The sequence below is a fragment of the Pteronotus mesoamericanus genome, unplaced genomic scaffold (assembly GCF_021234165.1).
Source record: "Pteronotus mesoamericanus isolate MK-2021 breed Mesoamerican mustached bat unplaced genomic scaffold, CSHL_Meso_final contig_22, whole genome shotgun sequence".
NCBI lineage: Eukaryota > Metazoa > Chordata > Mammalia > Chiroptera > Mormoopidae > Pteronotus > Pteronotus mesoamericanus.
This window is the reverse complement of record NW_026555090.1, coordinates 7,677,063-7,703,764: the sequence shown is the minus strand read 5'-3', so window position 1 is coordinate 7,703,764 and position 26,702 is coordinate 7,677,063. Positions and strand designations below refer to the sequence as shown.

At 50.2% G+C, this 26,702-nt stretch overlaps 1 protein-coding gene across 2 annotated transcripts in view; it reads left to right on the top strand.

Annotated features, from left to right (window-relative positions):
* SHISA6 (shisa family member 6) overlaps positions 1-26,702 on the top strand; it is a 273,975-nt gene that overhangs the window by 11,244 nt on the left and 236,029 nt on the right. For both annotated transcript variants that reach the window (XM_054571232.1, XM_054571231.1), the window contains exon 2: positions 10,630-10,790. In XM_054571232.1, the coding sequence (XP_054427207.1) occupies positions 10,630-10,790 (161 nt within the window). The remainder of the gene's footprint in view (positions 1-10,629; positions 10,791-26,702) is intronic.

The following is a 26,702-nucleotide window of genomic DNA, read 5'->3' as shown; positions in this document are numbered from 1 at the left end:
AGAAATGTGCCTGAACTTTCCCAGGAATGCTGTCCCATTGGCGTGGAAGGCTCTGTGTGCTGTGGGAAAGCACACAGCTTTTCTGTTCTCAGATGATCAGCAGCCAGATCTCAGCCACCCCCGTGCCAGCCCCTCCTCCCCACCCCCGAGCAGTTGCGAGGAGAACCGAGCGAGTCTTCAGCAAAGGATCTGTCACTTCTCTCTCTCAAGTCGCATCATTAAAATGTTTCTTGTTCCTTTCAGTGTCTTTGTCCACTGTCGCTTCTGTCTCCATCTGTCCTTTTGATGCTCGCTCACTTCTGTTGAGTGTGTTCCCTTCCTGTCTCCCTCCGTTCTCCTTATTGAACTTGTCCTGCTGTAACTGCACCAGCTCGGGCGCCGCAAATTCAAAATTTCTCTAGATTGGACCTGGGTGAAGTTGTTTTCCTTTTTCTCTCTCTGATAAAAAGCTGCGATGACCAGATTAATAGCTCAGACAAGATCGCAGGGATTGTGCAGGGCACACACAGCTCTCAGAAGGCCAGGTTTTTTCCAAACAGGCTCCTCCATAGACAATTGGTCTGCTAATTACAAATCATTCTTATCTGTTCAGTAAAGTAGCTCTCCAAAGATCAGGTGTTTTGTTTTGTTTTGTAATCCTGCAATGGCTCAGGAAGCAGTAAAAATGCATTTCCTTTAAAGTGTTCTGTAATTTCCATGTCTGTTTCATTGATTGGGATTAGCCTGCCCCCATTTCTGCTGATTGGTGATGCTTGACTCTAGGCTGCTTCGCTTCTCTTTTTAATTCCTCTTGGGCTCCTGCTAGTTTCCCCTCTCCTTGTTTCTTTTCTTTTGTATTTCTCTCAGTTTTTAGGATCCAGAACCTCCCTCCCTCCCTTGTGGCTCTGAGAGCTGTGTTCCAGGCTGTGCCACAGCCCCCAAACGAGGGCTTACTCCGTTCTCTCCTCGCAGAATGACCAGCTAGGCGGGTGCGCTTGGGAACCTGGGAGCAGACTTAGCACCACTTGCCCTGTCTCTGGGAGCTACGGGGACATGGAGCTCTGTCTTTCTCCATTGCCTGTGCTGCCTGAGGAGCCTGCCCCTACATTACGGTCTCCAACGCCCCTTTCAGGAGTTCGCATTGAGGAGGCAGCGTCCCACCTACTGCAGGGTGTGACAGGATGTACTAATACAGTACCTGGGTCCCTCAGAGAAAGCACTTTGACCTCTCTCGCTTTGCCTGCCTATGCGGCTCTTGAGGGACGCCTGGCAAAGCCACATGTGGGTCTGTCATTCAAACACAGTTTAAACATCTAGACATTATTCTGGGAGAAATTGGCTGGTCTCCCACCGTAGGCACCAGTCCATCTCCTCCACCACGATGTCGAGGGGACGAGTGTGTTTGCCTGTTTGGCTCATTCCTGTAGTGTGGGGACCAGAGCAGTGCCTGGCACAAAGTAGGTGCTCAGTGGCAGTGACTGAACGAATGAAAGACTTAATTAAAACGGAGAGGATTTGGGGGGGGTCTTTTCTTGTATACCCACCCTTCCCGTGGTTGCATTGATATGAAAGTACTTGAGGTTGTTTATAATTTGAGAAAGGAAGGAAGTAATCAAGGAAGCAAGGAAGGAAAGGAAAGAAAAGGAAGAAAGAAAAGAAAGCAAAAGGGAGGTAGGAAGAATGAAGAAAAAAATAACTGAATCCTTTGCAGAAAATACTGCCCTGGCCAGTTTGATCCATTTGCCCTCTTATGCCCCAATAAAATCCTGGTTTGTTTTGCTCCTGATGCGAATCCCTGTGCTTTTCCCTGGAGCTTTATCTTGAAGCATCCTTGCATACTCTTGGAAGTACAATTAGTGATGGCCTGGCAGAAAAGAGCAGACAGACCCTCTCTTTGTATTTGGCTCATGAAGTCCAAGTTCAAGGTTCAACAAAAACTGGTATGTGACCAGACACATTCACGTCCTTAGGCCTGAGTAGGAAATATGGGACGTAGGAGGTTGGTCCCTTCCAGGATGACCCATGGCCACAGCCATGTCATGGCGGCTCACTGTCCTCACCAAGAGTTTTGCCTTCTGGCATTGTTGAGTCAGTCCTCCAAGACTCCCCTCTTCCGCCTGTAGTTTTGTTGTGGTCCTACAGGCTGAGCTGTGTAGACACTGGGAGACTGTATTTGGATGTATTTATTAATCAGGTACTTGCATAGTGCTTACTAGGTGCCACATTCTGTTCTAAGTGCTCTACAGATATTAACTCACTTAATCTCCATAATAACCCTAAGAAGTAGACATTATTTTTGGCCTTATTATTTTGGCCTTGTTTTTTCAATGAGGAAACAGAAGCAGAGGGTGCTTAAGTAGCTAGCTAATGATCACCAACACTGGTGATCAAGGGGCCGGCGCTGCGGCCTGGGCCCTCTGCCTTCAGAGTCCACATGTTTAACCACGAGGCCAAACCACCTTCATTCTGCCTCACCTATCGGTTTAGGTCCGGACCCAGAGCAGGTCAAGGAGAAGACACCAACAGTACCAACAACAACAGCAGCAGCAGGTGCATTTATTAATTCATCTATCACCTGGCTGCCCAAGTGTTCAAACAAATCTTGATAGCATTTTTGTTTCCCTGGTTCAAGTAGGAGCTGCACTGGACACAACCAGACCTTTAATTCATTCTCAGACAAACAATCCAAATATTTCTGAAAAGTCTGGGCTTGTTGTTGATGCGACCCAGTTTCCCAGGCCTGGGCGAATTTTCCTATGATTGATGAGTCAAGGAATGGAGTGTGTGGAGACAACGCTCTTGGGGACGCACGGGGCCCGAGGGGCCCACGTCCACTCCGCCTGGCTCAGGGCCGGCCGCGGAGCCTCAGCCCCAGGACCAGCGCCCATCAGAAGGGAGTGACTAGCCCTGTCTGCATGGAAAACAAAGCAGGCAGGCTGCGCCTTTGCTCGCTCAGTTCTGTGATGTTTATTGGCCACGTTGAATTCCAATTGTGCGGGGACAACTCAGACCTGCAGAACGGCTCAGTGCAGATGCACCAACATTGTTACCACAACAAAGAGAGCGCCCCATCCATTCGGAGCTTGTCTGTGAGGAGATCGGTCTTGTGCGCACACAAAGCCGGCAGCTGCGTCTTTCAAGTGGACTGCGAGAGAACCGCGAATAAGGAGAACTAAATTAAGCCATTCTCCTTGGGCCACGTTTATTAAAAATATATTCACTTCCCTCGTCTGGGGGGCATATTCCGGAGAATGAAAGGCCCCCGGCTGCCCAGTGGAGAAGTATGAGGACGAGGTTAAAGTGGATGCTAGCGGTTCCCTGGGTGCCGGTGTTGAGTGAAAGCCCAGGTATCGGGGACTCACATAACCAACGTTTATTTCACTGGAAAAGGATGTCTACGCTCTACTTTTAAGAGAACGCTGAAAGTAGCTGTCAGAGGTTTACTTAAAGGGGGGTGGGGGAAACGCTTCCATAGCTTGTCCTGCAGTTTTCATATGAATAGCCTCATTTCCTAGATTGTCTGCATTTTACTTAGTTTTCTCTGTGAAGAGAACTAAAAATTAGACTGGTGGCCCACTCACGGAAGAGCCTTGCATTCTTTAAAAAAAAAGTATATTCAGTGTACTCTACTTAATTAGACAGGAATGCTTTTAGGAAATTCTTCAAAAACAAGAGTGTTCTTATTAGTCCTTAAGAATAGGAGCATTAACCAGAATCGTGTATTCAGGGAGTTCATCTATTTGGCCTTCTATCATACCTATCCAACAGCATAAATTGCTTCCTTCTCCTGATGAAGAGAAAGTGCATGATTAGGGGTCTAAACGAACCAGCTGGCCTTGCCCTTGGGACCGGAAAACTGACTGAATGCTGTTATGAACTTGCTTTCTCCCTTCTGTGTGATTCAAATGGCTCAGAAATCTGCATGTGGCTGAAGCAGGAGGCTGGTTTTCATTCTTTCCTCGTTAGTGAGCAGTGATATTTTTGGGGTCCCCATGGAAAGCATATTAGTTCACATCAAAAAGCTTAGCTTAAGGATCCCCAGGTTCCCCACTTAATGGGGGAGGGCAACCTAAGTTTTACCATTTGATCACTAAGTGAAAATTGTAACAACAAATTGCAAAGGTTTTGTTTTTTTGGTTTTTTTTTTTTTTTAAGATTTAATTTACTTTCTTTAGAGAGAGGGGAAGGGAGGGAGAGAGGGAAAGAAACATCAATGTGAGGGAGAGACCTTGATCAGTTGCCTCTTGTACATGCCCCCAACTGGGGACCAAACCTGCAACCCAGGCATGTGCCTTGACTGAGGATTGGACTCGTGACCTTTTGCTTTGTAGAATGATGCCCAACTGAGCCACACCAGTCAGGGCCCAAAGAGGTTTTGTTTTTTGGCGGGGTGGGGTGGACCTTTTTGCCACAATTATTTTTAAGCTTGGAGAGTCCGTGAAGCCTAGGGACTACTAGACAGAGAGGGCAAGAGCTCAGTAAAACAGGACTCCTTGTTTTGATCTCATGCAGAGCAAGGGTCTAGTGAAGTATATTGGTGTTCTACCCAGAATTTCATTTGACAGAAATGTTGCCTGGTTTAAATCGTGTAAAAACTTCCAAAGCTGTTGATGTTGATGACTCACTAAAGTGACTAGAACTGGGCAGTTGGAGACAGCTGAGTTCTGTCTGGGTACATTTTTCAGCTACAGATTGAACACTCTGAAAGCTTATGTTCAGAGACCATTGCAAGGATACAGTAGGTGAAAAAACAAATGTGATTAAGTGATGGAGGGTTAGAGTGATGGATGGGTGGGTGAGTGGGTGGATGGATGGATGGAGCTTTGGATGGATGAATGAATGGATAGATAACTCGGGGATGCAAAGCCAGCCTCTATAGTCTAACCTACCTATGTTTGAAACCTCTGTTTACCATTTACTAGTCGTGTGACTTTGGGAAAGATAGCAAATCTCTCAAAACCTTAGTTTTTCCCAGCAGTAAAGTGCAGCACCTGCCATAGTAGGATGTTTGGGGATTATATCATGTGCAAGTAAAAGTTTAGCATCGTTTCTGACGCATAGTAACTACTTAATAAATGATAGCCTTTAACTTCCCGAGCAGGCAAGACTATGAAGCAAAGCTATGAACGAGGTTTTGTTTATATTCCTGTTGTTATGGGGAATCGTGTGCTATTTTCAGAAAGATTTCATGTCTTGAATGCAGATGGCCTCACATCAAAATGTTGATCGGGCTTGTTCCCTGGAGTTGGGACAACTCAGCATGTAGGAAATCCAAGCACACTTCCATTTGCTTGGGACCATTGACAACCTTAACCAGGCTTTCAAGCAGATAAATAATTGGTCTTGACCTGAATCGCTCCTTTGCTAATTGTTTCACCATGCCCCCAAATTAAACGGCATTTGCTGAATTAGACGGACCAGCTGGGGAGACCAGGAGCCTGTGTTCAAGCTGCGGATTCACAGGAGAGTGCGATGTATGTAAGGGGCAGTCCCCGTGAGCAGGACCCCCAGACTGAAGTCACAAGCCCTGGGTTCCAATATCTGCTCCATCCCGGTCTAGTCCTGGGATTAGTCTGAGCCTCAGTTTCTTGTTAAAAATGGGGGTGATGATAGCTACAAAGGTCACAGGGTTAGTACGGGCATCGCACAGGATGAGGCAGGTGACCACATGTAGAAACTAAGCGTTATGCAAAGGGGAAATAGTACCTCAGTTACACAGATGGTGAGCGTGCAGACGTTCTGAAGGACACTGACGTGTCCCAGCCTAAAGGATCAGAACAACTGTTCTCCCCGCTCAGATTTGCCGCCCAGTTAATTTACTTTCCCTGGCCCGCCACATAGCCCCACAAGCCAGCCAAGGAAGCCACGTGCGGAAGGGAGCTGACACTGAGGCAGTTATCCAGATGATTCAGGCAGAAAGTGTTGTTTTTTAAAAAATACGTCCAGATATTGCAGCCAAAGTGGCACTGGGGGAGGGGAGGCGGGAACAGGCAGGACACTGAGCCGGTGGGGTGGCCGGGAACCTCTCCTCAGTCCTCACTGCCCAGCTCTGTCTCTCTCCCTCCGATTCTCTCTCCCTCGGAATGCCTCTTGCCTTCTGAATCACGTTGTTTCTCTGAATTTCTCTTGGACTGTTGCTCATTTTGTCTCTTATTCCTGCCTATTTATCTCTGTCCCTCTGATTCTGTCCCCCCTTGTCTCTGCCTCCTCGTCTGTGTCTCTTTCTCTCCCTCGTTCCTGAACTCTCATTCTCTGTGCCTCGTTCATTCTCTTGCCATCTCTTTGGCTCCATTCTGTCCACCTCTGTCCACTTCTTTCCTTTGTCTGTCTCTCTCGACTTCTGTCCTTCTGTCTCTGCCTGTCACTGTCTGTGTGTCCCTCTCTGTCCTCTCCTTTAGGGAGTCTGCGCGTCCCAGCCCTGAAAGCTGCCGCCCGCTGTTTTATAGAATCTGCTCCCTGTTCCTCAGTGACCAGTTTTTTTCCTGCGGTTAGAAAGTAGCTCAGGCCTTAACCCATTTCCTCTGGCGTATCCAAATTAATTAGGTGAGGCTGGGATCGCACATTTCAGAATTAGAATAATATTTATCAGGTTCCCTGGAGAGAAGGGGATGGAAGATGGAGAGGAATGGGAGCAAGGAGGGGGGTCAGGGAGCTGGGGAGTTGAGGAGGGGGCTGGGAGAGGGGGTCGCTCCTAAGGACACACTCTCTGGGGATTAGGGCCGCCTTTTCCCGTTGCCCGAGGGCACTGGGAAAGGATGAACCTTGGAGCATGTTCAGACCTGGGGACACACTGATGGCCTAAGCAGACCAGGCTCCCTCCTCCAGGATAACCATCCCAGTGTGCCAGCGCCACGGCGTCCCAGAGCCCCGCCCGGCATCCGGCTTTGGTGTGGGCTGCTCAGGGCACCTGTGGGCCTCCACTGCATAGAGCCCTCATCGAAGACCCACTTCATCTAGTGCCATGTACACGTAAATCACGGTTCCTCAACCCGGCCTCTACTGATGTTTGGGGCCGTATCGTTCTTTGTGATGGGCTCTCCTGTAACATTTCCCTCCCCAGCTGTGTCAGTGTCTTGGGACATTGCCAAGGCCTAAAGTCCCCATGGAAGGTGACTGATGTCGACTCAGGCATGGCCTACTGAAAGCAGTGGACTTAACCACAAGAATCCATACTCCAGGCACACAGGAATCTTTTTGAACTTGAGATGCAAGAGGAAGAAAGAAAGAATAATAATACAAACCTCTTCTTTTGTAATATTGGCTTTATTGAGATGTAGTTCACTTACTATAAAATTTATCCATACATTTTAAGCTGTACAGTTCAGTGATTTTTGTACATTTAGATTTGTCAAGGTATCTATCACTACTCTCTAATTTTAGAACATTTTTACGTTCCCCCAAAGAAACCCTACACCTGTTAGTCCCTCTCCCCACCCCCACCCCCAGCCCTGGCAACGGCAAATCTACTTTCGATCTCTAAGGACCTGCCTAATCTGGACATTTTGCTTAGATAGAGTATCCAACGTGTGGTATTTTGTGACTGGCTTCTTTCACTTAGCATGATGTGTGACGCTTTCAAAGTTTATTTGTGTGGTAGCATGTGTCAGTTCTTCATTGCTTTTTAAAGGATGGACAATAATCCATTGTGTGAACACACCATGTTTTGTTTATCCATTCATCAGCTGATGTACATGCAGGTCGTTTCCACCTTTTGGCTATTATCAGTAATGCTGCTATAAACCTTCATATACAACTTTTATGGGGACATATGTTTTTATTTCTCTTGGGTATATACCTAGGAGTAGAATGGCTAGGCCATATGGTAACTCTATGTTTAGCATCTTGTGGAACTGCTAGGCTCGCTACCACAGGGCCTGCTCCATTTCCCATTCCCTCCAGCAGCTTATGCAGGCCCTGGCTTCGCTGCGTCCTTGCTGCCTTTGCGCACAGCTGTGTCGGTGGGTCTGAGAGGGTCTCATCGTGGCTTCCACGGACATTTTCCTGGTGACTGGCGGTGCTGAGCTGTGCTTCATGTTTACCTTTTGTAGAGAAGTGTCTATTTATAGCCTTTGTCCATTTTTAAATGGGGTTGTTTGTTTTTTATTGGTGGGTTTTAAGAGTTCTCTATATTTTCTAGATATGTCTCTTACCAGAAATATGATTTGCAAATATCCCTTTCCTGTTTTATGGGTTATCTTTTTATTTTCTGATGCAGAAAACTTTATCATTTTGATGAAGTCCAATTTATTCCTTTTTTCCCCCCTTTTGTTGTGTATGCTCTTGGTGTCGTAGGTAAGAAACCATTGCCAAATTTCTGGCGCAAAGACTTATTTGCATTTTTCCTAACAGTTTATAGTCTTGTCTCTAATATTTAGATCTATGATCTGTTTTGAGTTAATTTTTATGGATGGTGTGAATTGAGTCCAACTCTATTCTTTTGCTTGTGGATATCCAGTTGTCCAAGCATTTGTTGAAGAAACTGTCTTTTCCCCATTGAATGACCTTGGCACCCTTTGGAAAGTCATTTGCCCACAGGTATATAGGGGTTTATTTCTAGGCTCTCAAGTCCAGTCCATTGGTCCATATTTCTGTTATAACTTTTAACTCACTATGTTCTTACCACGTAAACATGGCGGGAAGGTATAGCTATTAAACAAAAGGATGAAGGAATCACGTAACTTGCATACATGTGTAGTTTAAAAAATAAAATACTTATCACACTTTGAAACTAGAGGGCATCTTAAAGGCCATGCTAGCGTAAATCCTTGTTTTGCTAATGAGGGGGAAATGTTTAAATTTTAATTTATTCATTTTTATTCGGGTAACATTGGTTCATAAAATTATGTAGGTTTCAGTTGTACTTCCCTGCAATACATCCTCTGTCTATTGTATTGTGTTCACCACCCCGAGGTAAGTCTCCTTCCATCACCAGTTACCCCACTACACCCTCTTCTGCCTCCCCCACCGCCTTCCCCTCTGGTCATCACCCTGCTGTTGTCTGTCGGTGAGGGTTTTTTGTGTTTTTTTGCTTAATCTCTTCACCTTTTTCACCCAGCTCCTCAGCCACCCTTCCCTCTGACAGCTCTCAGTCTGTTCGTTCTCTTTAATAAATTTTACTTTTAAAGACTAACAGGTCTGCCCAGAGGCTCACAGCTCATTAGACGTGGAGCTGAGATTAGAACCCAAATCTCTGGACCATCAAGGCCGTTCCCTTTTCTGATTCCCAGGCCCTGAACCTCAGACCTCCGACCCAGACCGCAGGTCCGCCTGAACTTGCGTTACCAAACGAGCGAGCTTCTGTGTTCTCCCCACCGCTGGTCCCCTGCAGGGGATAGGGGGCGTGAGCCTGCTTCTCCCTGTGCTGCCAAAGGAAAGACAGCCAGCGAGGGGGAAGCATTTGGAAAATCTGAAATTGCTGTATAAATGTCACTGAAAGATAAGATTGCCAGTGTGATGTTCTTCTCCCAGGAAGGTTCAGCGTGTCAGAAGCAGCATAATGGGAGGAAACAGTCACTCCCAGGCATGTTTTTAAACTGCCAGGGTTGTCACTTTCCTAGGGGACGGCGTGTGGGAGGTAGGACTGGGATCCCCGTGTGAATGGAGCCTTGGGGTGGGGTGGGCTGGGCTGGGCTGGGCTGGGCTGGCTGGGAGGGGCCTGGAGGCCTGCTGCTCGCCCCACACCTCAGGGACGCCCCAAGGAGAGAGAAGAGTTCTGGCCCAGCTCCTGCAAATGGGTTCAGTCAGACCTGGGGACCCGGCCCTAGAATGACAGTATCCAGGCGGTGATCTCCTGAGGCTCGCCTGCCTCATCTTGGCCCTTCTAGAGTATCTCAGCGCATCGCTGTTTCCCCTCAACACTGCTTATCTCACGTCCTGCGCCACGGAGCAGGTCCGGCTTGACACCCGGCTGTGGCGTGATTGCCCCTAACTGGGAGCCCTCAGATGGCAGGCAGTGGGTCCTGTTTCCCCGTCTCTGCTGGGACGGATGGATGCTGAGTGCTCTGGGTTGCTGGGCCTCCTGCGGAGGGGTGTGCCTCTCCAGCGAAGACGGCCACATCTCTGTGCATCTCTCCTGCATCCTGGGTCCTTTCCTCCCTGTGTCTGTAATTGTTCCCTCCTCTGAGTGCCAGTCGTATTCCTTGTCAGCACCATCCGTGCGTTCTGATGTTTATCTTTTTATCTGCACACCATCTTTGCAGCTAAATTGCACCTTTCTTTGAGGGCAGGAGGTGTGTGTTATATTCATTTGGGCCACCAGTATAGAGTGCGTGCTACTTGGTGCATGTTTTTCTATGGGGAAGTCGGTGGCTCTCATGTGAGTAACCTGCTGCTGGGCCAACAGTGTCAGCCTCCACCGCAGTGGCCAGCGGCTGCAGATATCTGTGGGGCTTGGGGACGGGATCAGGGGAAGGCAATATTTTGAAAGTGCCCAGAGTTCCTTGATTGAAATGAATTAAAGAATCCATACTCCCTACGTTCTAGTGCCTGTACCCCCAGGCAGGGCCACCCCTGCCCTGCCTTCCTCCTAAGACCAGCCCTCGATGAAGCCGTGACTGTGGACTGAAGGCCATGCCTCCGTGCTTTGGAGGGCCTTTGCGGCCATGCACGCCTGCTCGGTGAACCTCACTGTGTGATCTCCTCCTCCTTTAGGGCTCTGGCCGACATCCTGAGACAACAGGGACCAATCCCCATAGCACACTGTGAAAGAGAAACGATCTCGGCTATCGATACCTCCCCCAAAGAGAACACGCCGGTCAGGTCGTCCTCCAAAAACCACTACACTCCCGTGCGCACGGCCAAGCCGACCCCAGGTAAGTGAGAGCTGACCGCCTGGAGTCTTCGCGGAGGTTGTTGAGAAGTTTCGGGATGTTGCTACTCCCGTGGGGCGAGTCGCGGAGCCTGTGCTGTGAGACTCTGTTATGGGCAGATGAACTTGGGCAAGAGTCTGGGGCCTGTCCCCTGGGGAGGGATTGACTGGCATGGTAGAGGCTGCCGCCAATGAGTTTCTGGGCTGGAGGCACGCTGCTGATCTAGGGCATCTGTGATTTAGTGAGGGCCCGGCATACTTCTGCTGTCTGAAAGGGAGCTTGTGGTGGAGTCTGGTCACCCACTTGCCCACGTGGGGCAAGGTTCAGGCTGCCGAGGATGCTCTGTGACAAGAAATTGCTGCAGTCCATGGTAGAGACTCCTCAACTATTAGAATCTCAAAAAGCACTTGCGAGGGTAGCGATTACATCTGTATGGCAGGGTGACCCTTTTCTGTGTGCTAGCGATTCCTGGGTGGACGACGAGTCACCATGGAATAGCAGCGTACCTTCTTTTCGTCTCCCTGGTCATTGCTGTAACTGTATGAAGGAAACGGAGCAGGGCTCACATTCCTTGTCGTGTGGAGCAAGAAATGAAGCTCAAGGAAATTCAGTGACTTGGACAAGGTCACTAAGACGTTAATAATAATAAGACATTAGTAATGATAGTAATATAACCTCACATATATTGGATCTTGCTCTGTGCCAAAGTGTTAGGCTGAGCATTTTGCATATATTTTCTTACTTATTCTTCACAGTAACCTTAAAAGCACTTAAATTGTCCCCATTCCATATGAGGAACAGAACGGTTCAGTAATTTTCCCAAGGACATGGGGACAGTTTGTAAGAAAGAAAGCTGCCATTTAAATTGAGGCATAAAGGTAATAATAATCAGGACTAGAAAGTCCTAATATCCTAACCCAGTGGCAGACCCGATTCCTAAAGTATCTGAGTAGACAGTCTTCTTACAAGTACAGCTGGGGAAGTCATTTTTCACTATGAGCTTTACCAGGCATACTTGTATTGAACCCAGTCTCCGACAGAGCTGCTGTTTTGATCCTTGGGTCTGAAATCTTCGCATCCGTCACCTTTTTCAAAGGATGGGCTAAATAGCATCGGAACTAAACCTGCAATAAGGGTATGCAACAGGTAGGTGGCAATGGGTGTGCTGCAAATTCAAAATAATAGTGAATATGCTGCTGGGATCACATTTATTTCCCATTCGTTCTTGAATTTTCTTAAATTTATTAAATCAGAAACCACCTACTTGCCTTTAAGATAATAGCATTAAATATTTTGAGAATCTGATAAAGTTAAGGACATTCTCCTTAGAAAATATACATACACGTGAATAAATGTATTCATCCAACATGTTGTGTAGAATTTAAGGGGCTTCATAGACCTTTCCAAAGTTAGAGATCCCTGATTTAAAAAGAAAGATGAGAGACCCACCTTTGCAAAAAGTTTAAGATGCATTTTTAGCCTTAACATCATAGATGCTTAAAATGTGAGCAATAGGAGGAATCTTGGCATAAAAAGAGAAAACCACATCCAGGCCAGTAGTTATCTACCCAGATGCACTTTATTTTTTATTGCATTTTCCAGATGTACTTAAGAATCACCTGGTAAGCTGTTAAAAATGCTGGGGCCCGGGCCCCACAGAGTAACCAAAATTTCTAGGGATGGTGTTGGCAACAGGATTGTTAAAACTCCGCCCACTGCGATTCCAGCACGCGGGCAAGAGGCAGAACCCCTGGGCCGGTGGCGTCTCTCATTTTATGAGCGAGGACGCGGAAAGACCATGCCAGCGGTTCCCAGCTTTGACCGCACGTTGGAATCACCTGGGGAACTTCAAAAAATTAAGGGGACCTGGGCCCCAACTCCAGAGATCGTGATTTAATTGCTGTGGGGTGTGGCCTGAGCATGGTGGGGAGTGGGGAGCTTAAAGCTCCCCAGGTGATTCTAACATGGAACAAAGTTCGAGGCCCACAGGGCTGTGCTATAGGCTGTGGAAATTATGCAAAGGCGCCATTCTAACTAATCCTTAGGATCACTGCTCACTGTTGAACCTACCCTTGGCATTTTGACTGTCTTCGAGTAGCGCATTTTCTTTCCCTGAAGATTCACAGCTTGAAGTCAGTCTCCTCCAGAGCCTTGTCTGTAATTCCAGCACTTCAGGCCACTCTGTTACCCAAAGCATCCTTGGGAGTTTACCTTCACCCATCCGCTCCGATTTTCTCTGTCCCGTTGACAAGCCAGCTAGTTGCCAGCCACTGAGTCAAGACTGATTAAGTAGACAGTCTTGATTTGCCCTTCCTGCCTTTCACTGGGCAGGAATATTTGTCAAATCTTCGTGGTTCCATGTATATCATCTCCTCTAGTGATCTGAGAAAGAAAACAAGCTTATAGTTATATGCTTTTACTCCCATGTTTGGAGAAATCCCTGTCAGTTTTTCTCAGATGGGAACTCTTCATTTTACTTTCAGAAGTGGGAGTTGTTTCCCTGGTCCAGAAAGCACTTAAATTTAAAAGCAATTTGATAACAACCCATGACATCTACAGGTTAAGTGAACACAACTGCTCTTCCAGAAAGCTGATATCCTTTGCCACAAAATATTGCAATTTGGACAGAATTTAAACAGAATTTTGCCCAAATGATCAAAGTGGAGATTAACTGTGATTTTGCCATTGGCTGTGGTTCATCAAATGAACACACCATCAGTCGTAGAAGTTTGGTGGTGAGAGTATTGAGGGGAATTTTAAGGAAGATATCCAGAAATACCAGGAGGTATCACAGCACATGGGTGGCTTTGCTACTCAAAATATTCTTCATGGACCTGCCTTATCAGTATCACCTGGGAGTTTGTGAGAAATGCAGACTTGCAGACTCCATCTCAGCTGCTGAATGCAACCTGCACTTGGATGAATTCAGCAAGTAAAGTTTGAGAAGCACTGGGCAAGCACTGGCCTCTGAAATGTATCTCTTCAGTTTATTTTCTGGCCCTCCCTGCTGCCTAGAGTTGCTTTAAGGCGGTGACAAGTTAAACCAATGAGAACACTTAAAACAGGTTCTGACAGGTAGCAAACACTCAGCGTCAGCCATGACGGGATTATGGAAGGCTATCCACCAGTCAGGGCGAACGAAGCACAAATGAGAGAAACAGAGGCGTGGGTGCCCTTCAGCCAGGCAGGGGCCACGGGGCTGTGTCTGAAACGAAAGCCCACAGACCCGTGTGCTCCTGTGCTTGGCCCCTGCCTGGGGCGCGCCCGCAGAGCGTGGAAGTGCTCTGTAGGGCTTTGTACGGCTCTGTCAGGGTCTTGGACATCGGAAGCACGTGCTTGTGCTTGTTTGATGTAGGAGTGGATCCAGCCTTAACAATAATAAAAACAATGATACCATGAACAGAGCGAGTAGCACTGGTGGAGTGCCTGCTAGGTCCTGGGCACTTGGTTTAAGAGAGTGGATCTTGTATCATTTCTTAGGTGTAGAAGCTCCTATTCCCATGTTAACAAACTATTCCTCTTTCCTTCCATAACAGCCTTTTATCCTAACTCTTCCGGAAGTCCGTTCCAGCTCGAAAGGGAGCCTCCTAGGAGACAGTTACTTTGGATGTAGAACCTCAGCGAGGCCCACTTTCATGCCCCACCCCTCAAACCTGGCTGCCTCCACGCAGAGTGCGGCCTGTGGACCCGCAGTGCCTGCATCTTGCTGGCGCTTGTTAGAAATGCAGAGCCTTGGGCACTTTCCAAGATCTACTGAATCTGAATCTGCATTTTAACCAGACCTTTAGACCATTTGCTTGCACTTTAAAGCTGAAGAAGGTCCCTTCAGCACAGTGATCCTCAACCCCGGACACATACTGGACTTATGTAGGCAATTCTGAAATACTAATACCTGGTCCTCGTCCCAGAGATTCTGGTATAATTGGTCTGGGGTAGAAGCCAGACATTGGTAGTTTTCAAAAACTTCCCACGTGGTTCCATTGTTTGGCAAGTAAGAGCTGAGGCCGTCAGGTGAGGACAACATCTGGATGACTTTGGCGCTTGGGTTCACAGCAAGACCCACAGGATGGGGCCCGGCTGGTCCAGGTCAGGGGGCGCAGGGACAGGCCCTGTCCATGGCAGGCGGGCAGAAGGGAAAGGGGGACTCGGGCTCATCTGGGGTGGGGGGGCTCAGTCTGCAGCTGCGAATGGGGACACCTGGGCAGCCGTGGACACAAGGAGAAATACCGGAATTGACTAGAGGGCCCAGCAGAGCCAGGCACAGAAATATACCACATCTGGAGCCGCAGGTCTCCTCAGCCTGGGAACTCCAAGGCTTGCAGTGGGCCGGCTTGGTGTTTACGGGTGGGAGGAGTGGAGACCCAGCCTGTTCACCTGGCCTGCCTCTTTGACTCGCAGCTGGGGGCGGTGAGGTCCCGTTCCTTGCAGTAGCAATGACATCATCTGTTGAGGTTCCAAAGCTGATGTCCAGCTTCCCATTATAAGAGTGGCCTTCAGCTGGAGGAAATAAATATTTATGCCCCAGCTACACCTCCCTGAGAGTTGTATAAATGAGCAATCAGTCATCCTGCTTCTTGTCAAAGCAGTACGCATTATTGGCAGACTGTGGGAGCCAAGGGATGTGACTCTGAGCTTTGTGGAGACCCAGAACCAAGGATGAATAGCTGACGGGGGACACTTTGTCACACCCCTGCTTGGCCCGGCCTTCCGTGCTTCCTCACCTCGGCCTGTTGCCCACTGCGTCTGTAGTTGGAACCCAGACACCTTGTCCCTCCTCATACCAGGCATGCTCTTTCCTGGTGGAATTGCCTCCCTTCTGTTTGGTGACCAGGAACTGCTGGGCGCCTAATGTTCCTGCTGTGAAATTGGATGCTCAGACAGCACTGCCTTCCTGAACCTCCTCAGCTGGGCTTCTCCATCCCCTGCCTTATTTTCTTCAATGCACTCACACCATCTAACATTGGATATTTGTTGGTCTGTTGCCTTATCGTCTTTGTCCCTATCAGAATGTAAGCTTCTTGAAGGCAAGGGTTTTTTTTGTCTTTTCATTCACTGTGATAGCTTAGCCTGGAACATCGTCATAGTTGTTCAATGACTGTTCAGGGAATGGATGAACGAGGATACTGTCCTTTACGTGGGTGGACATCTGAGCTAATGTTGTAGGTATCGATTGGTCGGAGCTGTGTGCTGGGGAGCTCTTATGAAGGCTGCGTGCCCCTCCCGTGGCCCTCTGTATAAAATTAGTGTGGCACCGGGCACTTTGACAGCGCACTGGTCATCTGGTGGTGAGCTGAGCTGGAGGCCCTGGCTCCCAGGCCCTTGATCCTCTGTCTTGGGCTGACCCAGGACTCCGTGGTTCAGTGCGGCCAGAGGCTGCAGACCTCACGTCCTCGCTCAGCTCAGAGTGGTTGTAACTCAGGAGACCCCGCCTTTTCTGCTTACTCTTTCGAGAAAAACTCCTTCACAGAGGTCTTGCAAGCCCAGGCAGCTCAGATTCCCTGTTTCCAGGCACAGGTTTAAGGCTACAGGTGAAGCCAGACCACCTGGGCCTTATACCCGAACTCTGGAAAACTTCTGGTCAGCCTTGGCCTCTAGAGGAAATGGGACTGTTCTTTTCTCAGTTACCCCCAGGGGAACAGGGCTGTCCTTTCTACAGGAGGCGGAGACTGATAGCCTCACAAAACTTTGGATCTCTAGGGGGTGGAGAGGTCAGCTGAGTCAGCCTGTACTTGACCTGCACATTGAGATCACCTAGGTGAGAGGTGGCCAGGAGGCGCCGCCGCATCCAGGCTTCCGTGTTGGAGTTGCAAAGGGGGTCTGCGCAGGTAGACAGACCTGGGTGGGAGTGTGGGGGCCCGCTCCCAGGTGTCGGCCCTCAGGCCCCATCGCTGCAATTGCGTATCTGTGAAGCGGGAGCGACCAGCACCCTCCTCAGGGCGGGTGGAGGGGTTGGATGGCATGGCACACATGTTTTAAGGGCTCGGCGCTGGCTTGGCTCAGGGCTCCTGCTCAGAAGTCACCTGTCCTTTCACCGTCATCCTGAGGCCCCCCGCCTACATTCTCTGTCATCAGCGGCATCGTCTCCGTCTCTCTCCACCTGTTCTCTCCTTCTTTTCCTTCTTTCTGTTACCTCCCACGGCCCCCCTCTACCTACATTCCTTTTCACAGTTCCCCTGATGATACTGATCCTTCTCTTACCTTGGGGGTCTTCAGCAGTGACGGAAGGTTCCCAGCTCTTCTGTGAGCACCTGCACTAACTTAGCCTCCAGGGGTCCTGCCGTTTCATTCGTAATTCTACTTTCTTGGACGTCCTCTGTCACTTCCAAGTTCTCTCTTGATGATACTTTCTTTCAAACCTATACCTATTGTTCGAACAGGCTCCCAGCAGACTGGCCCTGGCCTTTCCCAAGTGGAGTCTTGCTACTCTTTGCCCAGATGTTGGGTTACCCCCATTCCCTCGACACCGTACCCTTGTTTTGCAGTCACGGCCCTGCAGGTCTCCGCCTGGGGGTGACCTAGGGTGAGCCAAAGGCTGGCCACAGCAGCCACAAGGGGAAGCCACTCTGTGACTGTTGTCTCCTTACAGGTTCTGAAAAACCCAGAAAGTTCACTGAGTCAAGGCTGGTGGCAGAGAAAAGGTATCACGTATCCTTGATAACAGGAGTAACATTAATTGGTGCTTATAATATAGTTAATAAGAAGCATTAGGCACCACTGTGTGTGTGTGTGTGTATACGTACATGCATGTGTGTGTGTGTGTGTGTGTGTGTGTGTATATATAGACATATACATGCTTTACCCACGTTATTTAATCAGCACAACTCTTTGAAGTCGTATCGTAGTTATCTTTATTTTACAAGTGAGAAAATTGAGGGCAGGGAGCCTGGAGGGAGACCTTGCCCCAAGTTCACACACACAGCCCTTGGTAGACGGAGGATTCCAGGCCGTGCCTGGGCTTCGGGCACCGCGCTGTTGAGCCTGTCTTGTTCCTGGCTCCTTAGAGTTCACTTTGTGTTAAACTAGACAGCAGCACATCATTCATCTCAGCTTCACAAAGAGCCTGCCGTTCGTTACGTTCGACCCAAGCTTTAGACACGGAAGCATCTGCCCCCGAAAGCATCTAAACTGATTTTGTCTCAGTGTTTTTAAAAGATAGGGTAATTACTACATATCACCCTATATTCCCAGTTTACAGTGAGCTGCACATGTGCCCAGTGCTGGGTTGGTTCCTGGGGCTCTGTGAATGGAGCCCTGAGGAGGTGCTGACGAGCAGGCAGACATCCTCGCGCAGGAGGCAGGTGCAGAGATGGGAGCGGAAACCGAGATTCCATGGAGGCCGCAGTGCTTGGGTGGGCCTGAAGGATGCCCCGGAGTCCAGCAGACTGAAAAGGGTGGGCAGTGTGGCATGAGAGAAGGTGCAAGCAGCCTGCCGAGACCACAAGGGGGGTAAATAATGCTGGGAGGGACGTGCCGGGGGAGGGATGCTCTCAGAGGCCCCAGCGTGTGGGGGTGTGAGCCCCCGCACCCCCGACATCACCGAGCTCCGTGTGCTCTAGGGTTGGCTTCTTACGCTTTGCTCTTGTTTTTTCCTCCCTTGGGTTCAGGCAGTCGACTTACTCCTCAGCATATCCGCCCCCCCGCTTCTCAGTCCCAGCTTTGTTCTAGACTGAGCAAGCAGCCAGGCACATGTCCGCGGGCCTGACCGGCATCCTTGATGGGAGGACCTGCATTTTACCTATTCTTTGACATCGGTTTTTGTCACTCTGATGATTTCCTTCCTTGCTTCCTTCTGAGTTTAGGGGCCATTTCAGCTGAGTGTCGTCTGGACAGTGAGATCTTTACGTGGTCTATTTCAGAGCCAGTCCCCACGTGTGTTGGTTTCAGTGGTTCTGTGTGATACTGGGTCTTTTCCATGAAATTCCAAGAATTAGCAGCAATTTAGTTGGTGGTTAAAAGCACGGACTGTGGAGTGAGACGGTCATGAATCCAGACTCTGCCTTGATTTCCCCCATTGTAAAATGGGGCTAAGGATGGTATCTCCCTTCTAGTACTTCTGTGGGGATTAAATGAGTTTTAATGTAAAGTGACCAGAGCAGCATCCGGCACATTACATGTGACACAGGGAAACGCTGTTTTAAGTCTGTACCACATCATAGGTTGGTACTAGGTCACATCTGGCTGTTGGATGCTTGAAATGTGTTTCAGAGTCTCGCACGATATCGAAGAGTTGGTACGAAAAAAAGAATGTAAGCTATTGCCGTATTTTTTGTATTGATTACATGTTGACATGATAATATTTTGGCCATATTGGGTTAGAGTCTATTAGTATAACTAATTTCACCTGTTTTTATTTTTTAATGTGATTACTACTTAAAAATGTACAATTACGTGGGTGGCTCACATCTGTGATTCACATGGCATTTACATCAAACAGAGCTGGTTTCAGTGTTAGCGATATTGAGTGTGTCGACTTGGGTTCCAGTTTCAGTCCTGAACACAACAAAGCCTCTTCCGTTGTACTGGAGGAGACATCAGGTAAGCAAGGAAACGCCTTCCCAGAGTGGGAGGTGCCCAGGGCACCATCAGGCGGGTGACAGCGGAGCCTGGGGAGGGCCAGTTGCTTCAGATAGTGTGGTCCTAAGAGGTGGCATTTGAGCTGGCACCTGGCCGGTGAGCAGGGGCCACCCATGGGGATACCTGGAGGAAGAACATTCCAGGCAGAGGAAGCATCACGTGCAAAGACCATGAGTCAGGAGCAACCCCAGCTTGTTTAAGGAATAGCAGGGAGAGACAGGTGTCGGGTGGTGGGCGAAGGAGCGGGCGCTGCATGCTGAGAACACAGGGGTAGGCACAGTAGGGAGAGTGGATTTTATTTAACTATAATGATCTGATTTCTGTTTTCATAAGAGTACCCTGGTTGCCAGGTAGTGGAGATGGGCTTTGTGAGAAGCAGGGTAAGCAATTAGCATTTCTAATAGCAACGGGGTTCAGAAGAGAACTTTCTTGCTGCCTCCTCCACAGGAAGACACCCCAAAAAGGACAAAGCGATGCAGCGATAACCTGTAGGTTTCAAATCAGACAAACAAAGTCCAAGTCCTAGCTCAGTTTGGACAAGACCATAGACCTTAGTCCAGGGCTCTGCAGCAAGGGCGGGCACACTTTTTTTGAAAAGAGCCACATCGTAACTGTCTCCGTTGCCACTAGTTGTTTGTGCCATTGAAGAGCTAAAGCGGCCACAGTAATGTGAAATGGATGTGCTCAGCTGAGTTCCCAGAAAACATTATTTACGGTAATCGTCTGTGGGCAGGATTTGGCCCTTGGGCTCTGGTTTATCAACTCCTATTCTTAGTCTTTCTCTGAAAGCCACAGGCATCTTCCAGGTGACATTTGCTTCCATGGGACATGTGAACAGGGACACATCCCTCTTCAGGAAACTGTGGGGGAGTCAATGGCAAAGCAGACTCAGGAACCCAGGAGGTGCTCCTTAAATGTCAGCCCCATTTTCCTCCTCCTTTCCTGCGACTCTGGATCCTGATTTTCCAGCCGGTGGTACGGGGCCTGATGAGGGTCGATGAAGCAGCCGCAGTGGACACCAGAGTCCTTGGCCCTGACCTTCTTGGCTTTATCTGTTACCCAGGTGACGGTGAAGAAAGTGTGCTTATTTTTTTAATTACATTTTATTGTTTATGCTATCACAGTTGTCCCCCCTCCCCCCTCCCGCAGGCAGCCCCCCCGCCGTTGTCCGCGCCCACGGGTCATGCGTCGTGTTCTTTGGCTGCTCCTCTCACCGTCTTTCCCCCAGGCCCCTCCTCCCTCCTCCCCGCCACAGCCGCCAGTCTCTGTTCCGTGTCTCTGAACCTCTGCCTCTATTTTGCTCGTTAGTCTATCTTGATCATCAGATTCCACATATAAGTGAGACCATGCGGTATTTGTCTTTCTCTGGCTGGCTCATTTCACTTAGGATAACAGTCTCCAGATCCGTCCATGCTGTCGCGAAGGATAAGAGTTCCTTCTTTTATACTGCCGCGTAGTATTCCATGTGTAACTGTGCCACAGGAAAGCGTACTTATTGTATCTACAAGTGACATACCACTAGGAGGGTTGCCCCGCACCCCCTGGATGATGTCAGAATCAGGGTTCATAACTAGACACCGCAGGGTTACATCGAACAAGCTCCCTTCTGCTTTTCAAAGCTCATCCTTCCACTGGGATCTTGCGTCCCATTGATTTCCGGTCCCCAGGCACCTCACCCCCTGGTCTGCGCCCCCTCCCCTCCTCCTAAGCGTGGCGCTCTGTGCCTTCAGGATGGAAGTGTGCTCTGCTCCCCCGCCTCCCTTCATTTCACACCCTCCCACCCCACTTCTCTCTCCCTGACAGTGGAATTTTGCAAAAACAGTCGTCTACACCTGTTGCTGTACTTCCTCCCCTCCCGCCCGCCGTTCAGCCCACGGCCAACTGGCTCGGCAGCCTCCTTCATACAACTGCGGGGGCCCAAGGAGCAGCCTCCCACTTGGATCTGCGGCCGGAAGGGAACTCCCACCTCTTCCTCCATTGAAGCCAAAACTGGCCACCTGAACCCGTTCAGTTCCTGAGGGCACGTTCTCCCGCATGCTTGGCTGTTCGCTGTGGCGGGAATACTCGTTTTTGTCCACTGACCCCTCAGCCTTGCCTGCTCCTCCTTACCTCCCAGGTCTTAGGTTAGCTCTCACTTCCCCCAGCTCCCCGGCTGGGCGACTCCCTCCCCCAGTGCCCGTGGCAGCTGGGCTCCTCGTCACTGCAGAGTCAGTGGAGTGCATGAGGAATGTTTGACCCCAGCTTGGAACCCAGCCCTGCGTCTTCCTAGCCCTTGACCAAATTATTTAACCTCTCTGTGCCTCAGTGTCCTGGTCTGTAAGACGGATAAGCCTGTCTCCCCATGTGCTGTAGTGAGGAGTAAACGAATGAATAACCTCTTTGCTGTCTGGTCTCTGGTGTCAGCCCAGCTCACTCCTGATCCCCTGCGCCTGGCTTAGGGCCTGGAACACAGGAGCTATAGTGGGAATGGCACGTTGAAAATCCTGTTTGGGTCAGACGACCCAGTAAGCCCCCGTGTGGGGAGCAGCAGGTCGTGTGAGTGTTAGAGGGTGTAGTTGACTCCATTTTGTGTGAACAAGCGGAGTTTGTCAGCGGGTAGCGGTGCCAGCTGCAGTTTTTAGGCTGCACGGAGAGAACCTTGAGTCCGGGTTAGGGAGGCGACACGCCTGCCCTGCTCCTGGCTGGTGTGCTACACCTGTGCTCCTGTGTCCTGTTGTAGACACCTGTGCCCTGTGTGTGCCAGGGGGGCAGGGCTGCTCTGAATGATGTTAACAGCCGACGGTACTTGGCAAAGTACCTCCCGCGTCCTGACTTCTGTAAATCGCAGAGCAGCCCGATAAGGCAGATCCTATCGTCAGGCCCACTTTGTAGATGAGGAACCTGAGGCCGGGGGTGGTGGGCGGGGCCTTCAGAATCCTGTCCCAATTACATAGCCCAGAGGGGGCGGGGCTGGGCGCTGAATGCCCGCAACCTGGCTCCAGAGCCCCAGCCCTGCAGTCACACTGACCAGGGGTGCCCCGCCCTGCCGCTGCGTGGGCTGTCCTGCGGCTGTGGCTCTGCACCTGCTCCTGGCAGGCGTGGACCTGGGACGGCAGGGAGGGCACCAGAGGAGGCCAGTGTTTGCTCAGCCTGAGGGCAGGGGGCAGGTGCTCTCCGGGCAGGACTTCGGCTCAGACCGGGCCACCTTGCTGAACTGAGCCATGCGCCCCAGGGTGTGTTAAAGCAGCTGAGGGGCGTCCCTGGGCATTTTCAGCTTGGAGGGGGACTGGCCTCGCCACTTCTAACGAAGGCTCTCTCTTTCTGAGCCTGTGCTGGGAATGCAGCTAGCTATTGTTGAGGCCTGACAGCGCTTCGAGTTTATTCTGTGAGTCCCCTCCTAGCCCAGCAGACAGAGGGGCTGCAGGGGCACGGAGCAGGGGTGGGGCGCCCCCACCCGGTGCCCAGCGGGGCGGTGGCAGTCCATGCCTCTGACCCAGGCTGCTGATCCGGCGCGCGCTCTCCTGTTGGCTGCACCAACTTGCCTTTTTCTTGGGATTCCGTGGCCCTCAGAGCTCAACTCGGCCAAGTCATCATTCTAGTTCTGGGCTTGTCCTGAGAGAGAGAGTTCATTCTCGCTTTTGCAATGTCATCCTACTTAGAAGGGAGTCCCCAGCCCCTGCATTTTGTTCCTAACGGGCGGGGGGAGAGCACGGTGGGGGCTGGTGGTTTTCCCTGTACAAGGCTGCCTTCAGAAGGGGTGTGCTCGGGCAGGACACGGAGCCTTCCAGAAGCCAGAGGCACTGCCCTTGCCCTGCCAGGCCATTTGCACCTGAGGGGCCCTGCCTGCCCGCAGGGCCTCGTCCTGCCTGGGAGCTGCGGGGCTCAGTCAGCCCGGCCAGTGTAGAATGCCGCCCCCCTCCCCACACCCCTGCTAGGGAGGCAGCCCAAGTAGGGGGCAGATGGAGCCTGATCTCACCATATGGCCAGCCCACTAATTACCCACAGCTCCCAGGAAGCAGGAGGATTTAGGGTACATTCCGGCTGTGACCAAAATGAGGAGCAGGGAGAGGGAAAGCCAGAGTTCTGTGGACAGGGTTCGAATTCACAATTAACCTCGGTGAGTTGGCAAAACAGAGGGACCAGCAGAGCCCGGCGCGGCGAGGACAGGAGCGAGGGGTGCTGGGCAAAGGAAGCAAATCGCTGTTTCACTCCAGGGAGGGCGGCTGAGACCCAGGCCCTCTGGGCCTCAAGGGTAAGAGTTCAAAAGGGGAGGAGGGGTCCCAGCCCCTATCTGGGTGGGAGTTTTTCGCCACCGGACTTTAAGTTTGTTGCCCACAGAGTAAGGCTATTTGGGAGCCAGAGATGGAGGAGGCGGCAGCCTCGAGCCATCCACAGCTGGATGGGAAGCGCCCACTGTGTGCTGACCACCCCCTTAGGGCCCATGGGAGCGAGGTGGGGCATAAGCTGCAGTCCTGGCCTCTGAAAAACAGAGACAAAACAGAAACAGAAGCGGAAAGACAAGACCGTGGCAATAACGGGATGATCAGCCACATAGGTGCCCTGCCGACACTGCAGGCCACGTGCTCTGGAGGCTCAGAGGAAGGCGTCGCCGGGAGCCTCGAAGGGTGGGTGGGATTAAATGGGCGAGAAGGGTGGTGGAGGGGGCTCCTGGCTGGCAGAATGGGGTTACCAAGAGCCTAGAGGGCAAGAACGTGTATGAGACCAGCAGTTTGCAAAGGGGAGCTGTGACTAATCCCTTTGGAAAGGTTAGTTGTGGCTTTTCTGTAAACAGACAGTAATGCTTAGAGAACCAAGGAAAAGGCCAGAAGGAACTGGCACTCTGTGTCCTGCTGGAGAAGGCTGCTGTGAGCAGGGGACGTTTTTTCCATCTTTAGACATAAGGACTTGTCCCTGGGGAAACAGGGATGTGGGAAGAGGGGGTGCCTATTCTGGAGGAGCCATATGGCTAAGTTGGGCTAATGACAGGGGATGGGGCACGGCTGGACTCTGCCAGGGCCTCGGAGAGCCGGAGAGGAGGCTTGTGAGGGTCTAAGGTCAGAGGTGCAGAGAGCAGAAGGTGCAAGAAGCACAGCCCATTAGCAGCAGGTGGGGAGAAAGGAAGGGGGGAGGTCAGGGGAGGGCTCAAGACATACTGATCCCTTTGTTCACACAAAAATGATGGTGATCCTGTACTGTGTCTCAGCCACCAGGGATATGGGAATGAACAGAACAAAGCCCCTACTCTTATTTGCACTACATCAGTAAAAGGAAACAGAATAAAACCATGGACGTCCAACACAGAATCAGGTAACGATGGGCACTTGGTAGAGATTTAGAGCAGGGAAGGGAAGCAGAAGGTGATGGGCAGTGGTAGGAAGAAGCCTGGCTTGAAGAAGCACTGAGTCACTGAAGCAGAGACCGAGTGACTGAGAGCAGCAGCCACGTGTGGCTGACGGGGCAGCGCGTGCAGGGTGGAGCCGAGGTCGCGCCTGGCGTGCTTGGGAAACAAGGCGAGCAGAGTGGCTGGCGTGGAGAGAGCCAGCGTGGGATGCCACAGGAGGTGAACTCCGAATGGGGCCGTGTGGGCCGTGACGGGGTCTTGAGTTTCGTTCTGGATGTGACGGGAGCCATTGCGGGGTTTGCGGTGACGGACTGACATGCTCTGACTTATGTTTTTTGTCTTCACTCTGGCTGTCGTGTTGGGAACAGAGCCTAGAAGGGCAAAGGTGGAGGAAGGGAGATGGGCGGGAGGGGGGGGCGGGCAGGTGGAAGCTACGGAATCACCCGGGTGATGGGAGGGAGAAGGAAGCTTGTACTAGGATGGTAGCAATGGAGGCTGTAACAGCGCCTTAGTTAGCTTCAGGGAATATTTATTCATTTCTGACTTCTTATTTTGAATAATTTTAAGCCAATGAAAAATTTTGAAGAGATAGAGTGGTACAGTGAACACCCGTATGCCTTCACCAGTTAACATTTGCCTCTCTCTCTTCCCCCTCCCTCTTCCGTGTCATTGTCAACATCATCATTATCATCATCATGACCGTCACCACCGTCATCATCACCCTCATCAGCGGCGGCAGCAGCATTATCATGAGAGCCGAACTAATGTGAGAGTAAGTTTGGATATCATGATATCATTATTCTTTACCCCTATAGACTCTACAGTGATCTTCTGAATTCAAGGATATTCTTTTATAGAATCATGAAATAATTACTAGACTCCTGAAATTCATCTTTGTTACAATACTAGTGTCTCATAAAGAGTGCCGAATTTATTTGCAAGTAGCATTGAGAGCATTTGCTGACGGATTGTATGGAGTCACAGATGACTTCAAAGATTTTGGCCAGAGCACATGGTTGGTGAGACTGGCCAGGCCAGGGGCCTGGAGTGAGTAGCTGAGAGCTCTTACCCAAGAGAAAATTAGGAGTTGCTTCAGTGTTGGCAGATGAACTGGGCCGAGCTGGGCTGCTAATTCTCCAGCGGATGTTTGCCACAGCAGTTATAAGGGAAGTCAAAGAATCCAGGGGTGATATCCTCTCTCTCTTTCTCTCTCTCACACACAGACCCCACGTGGACATTCTATACATAGACAGGCTTCCTTCTCCCAGGGATCTAGACCTGGATTTGACTCTAGGTATGTCTCACTCTAACTACGCAGAACCAATAACGACCCATGCAGGCGTGTCCAGCCCGCGGCCTGCGGGCCGCATGCAGCCCAGGATGGCTATGAATGCGGCCCAACACAAAAGAGTAAATTTACCTAAAACCTTTTTTGGCTCATCAGTTTTTCATTCGTGTTTGTGTATGTAACGTGTGGCCCAAGACAACTCTTCTTCTTCCAGTGTGGCCCAGGGACACCAAAAGGTTGGACCCCCTTGCAGGTGCCAGAGGACAGAGACATACCAGCTTTGCTTAATGTATTCACAGTGCACGTATCTTGGCATTTAGCAGGTATTCAATAAACATTTCTTGAAGAAATGATGGTATGAGCGCTCTCATTCAGTACATTAGACAAGGCGCAGCAATTATGATATGCGTGCTTACCAGTGACAGAATACCTAAACTCACAGTTGTTGATACAGAAGAGAAGTTCCCCCCTCTCTCCTGTAGAAGCAGTCAGTCCCTGGATGCTAAGGGATGCACAGTGTACAGCTCCCTTTACCTGGTTGCTCTGGCTTCCTATGCATGTGGCTTCGTGTCACAGCCCAAGATGGCTTCCAACCTCATGCCTTTGTGTCTGTGTTCCAGGCATTGTAAGAAAGGGCCATAAAAATTATGTTGCCTTTCCTAAGGACACGTGCTTGAAGTTGCCTTACCGCTCCCACATACGTCATGTTAGCCAGTGTGGCCGTTATTTTGGG